Consider the following 1,847-nt stretch of genomic DNA (forward strand, 5'->3'; position numbering starts at 1 on the left):
ACTTATAAGAGTGTCCGGCTCGGACTCTTAACTATCCTTGCCTTATACTACAAGTTCTACCATAACAATGATTGTAATTACAGGCCTTAAGCCATATCCGGGTCTTAAGCCCATCTCTGGCCCATCGTCTTCAAGCTTGGCTCCGGGCTTCTGGCAATGACCGTATGAGTAACCCGGCCTCTCCTGGCGGGTGACTCTAAGGTCTATATCCTCAACAGAGGCGGTGGCGAGGTGACGACGATCTAATCCGGCTCCGGTGGTGGTGGGGGAAGCGGTGGAGCCATCCGGAGAGCCATCGCACGAAGCTGGGTGATGATGGAGGTGATGGCGTCTCTCTCCTTGGGGCGGCTAAGCGGCTGCCAAAGCTGCAAGTAACCAGACCATTTGAACAAAGTGTTAGTAGCATGACGAAGGGGAATACGCTGAATCACAAGTTTATTCCTAACGGTCCACAGCGTCCAGGCAAGCACCCCAATGGCCAGCCACCTAATGTGGCGTACCGAGGGTGGGAACGCCTGGAGTTCGGTGAAGAGAGCGGGGAAGTTGTTGTGGTCCCAGCTTTCACCCACTATTTTGCGGAAACAGCTCTAGAAGAACTGCGCGGACACGCAGGTGAAGAAGATATGGTTCGAGTCCTCTTCAGGCCCGCAAAGCAGGCAATGTCCATCACCGGGACCATTGCATTTCAGGACCTCCACACCGGACGGGAGGTGATCTCGAATCCATTGCCACAAGAAGATCCTAATTTTCAAAGGGAGGCGGATCTCCCAGATGGCAGTGAGCGCCTCATGGCCAAGCGAAGGGGCGATGGCCTGGTAGAGGGATCTAGTGGAGAATTGCCCAGAAGGCTCTAGACGCCATCTGGAGCGATCATCTCCAATCGTGAGATCAGGCTCGTGTAATGCAATGCAGTCAAGCAGTTCCTGCCAGTCCGCGTTCTCAGCCGGGCCAAAAGGTCTCCGGAACGCGAGTTGCCCTAAGTCAATAAGGGTTGTCACGACAAAAATCGGCGCGGCAACCGCGATGGAGAACAGGTCCGGAAAGCTGGCCGCGAGGGGCATGTCTCCAGTCCATCTATCGGACCAGAACAGTGTGGCGGTGCCGGACCCGACCGTGATCGAGGTCCCGATCCGCAGGACTGGGAGGAGCTGGATGATGGATTGGCAGAACTGGGAGCCCCCAGACCGCTGGCAGAAGGCGAGAGGCTGGCCTCGGAGGTATTTCTGTTGAATGAGGCGAAGCCACAGGCCACCTTCACCGTTGGTAATCCGCCGGAGCCACCGGGTCAGGAAGGCTATGTTCATGCGTTTGGAGGACATGATCCCAAGCCCACCCTGGTCGCGAGGTTTGCAGATCTCTGACCATCGAACCATGTGGTATTTCTGTTTATCGCCCTCGCCGGCCCAGGAGAAACGCCCCTGAACGGTGGCAATCTCGTGATGAAGAGTCTCCGGAAGGCTGTAGAAGCTCATGATGAATAAGAGTAGGCTGGAGAGGGACGAGTTAATGAGCACCGTCTAGGCCGCTTTCGAGAGCCACCGACCCTGCCAAGGCTCAATACGGTGCTGAAGCTTCCCCACCGTGGGGCGCAACTCGGCCACCGTGAGCCTGGAATCACTAATGGGTATCCCCAGATATGTCATGGGGAAGCACCCGAGCTGGCAATTAAGCCGATCCGCTATGCTCTGTCGCTCGACTTGGGAGTAATCCAAGACCATCACTGCACTCTTGTCGAAGTTGATCCTGAGGCCAGACATCTGTTGGAAGCACAGCAGGAGGAACTTCAAGTTCGTGATATTGCTCGTCGAGCCTTCCACCATGATAATGGTGTCATCCGATACTGGAGA

At 55.8% G+C, this 1,847-nt stretch overlaps 1 protein-coding gene across 1 annotated transcript; it reads right to left on the reverse strand.

The window, feature by feature from the left end:
- Nucleotides 1–587: 587 nt before the first annotated feature.
- LOC141025910 (uncharacterized) lies at nucleotides 588–1,319 on the reverse strand. Its single transcript, XM_073501849.1, has one exon. It carries the CDS (start codon nucleotides 1,317–1,319, stop codon nucleotides 588–590), a length of 732 nt encoding a protein of 243 aa, XP_073357950.1.
- Between the last annotated feature and the right edge of the window lie 528 nt (nucleotides 1,320–1,847).

The sequence above is a fragment of the Aegilops tauschii genome, chromosome 6 (genome assembly GCF_002575655.3).
Source record: "Aegilops tauschii subsp. strangulata cultivar AL8/78 chromosome 6, Aet v6.0, whole genome shotgun sequence".
NCBI lineage: Eukaryota > Viridiplantae > Streptophyta > Magnoliopsida > Poales > Poaceae > Aegilops > Aegilops tauschii.

Coding starts and splice junctions, on each gene's coding strand:
- LOC141025910 (XM_073501849.1), bottom strand. CDS start 1,319: ATGTCCTCCAAACGCATGAACATAGCCTTCCTGACCCGGTGGCTCCGG.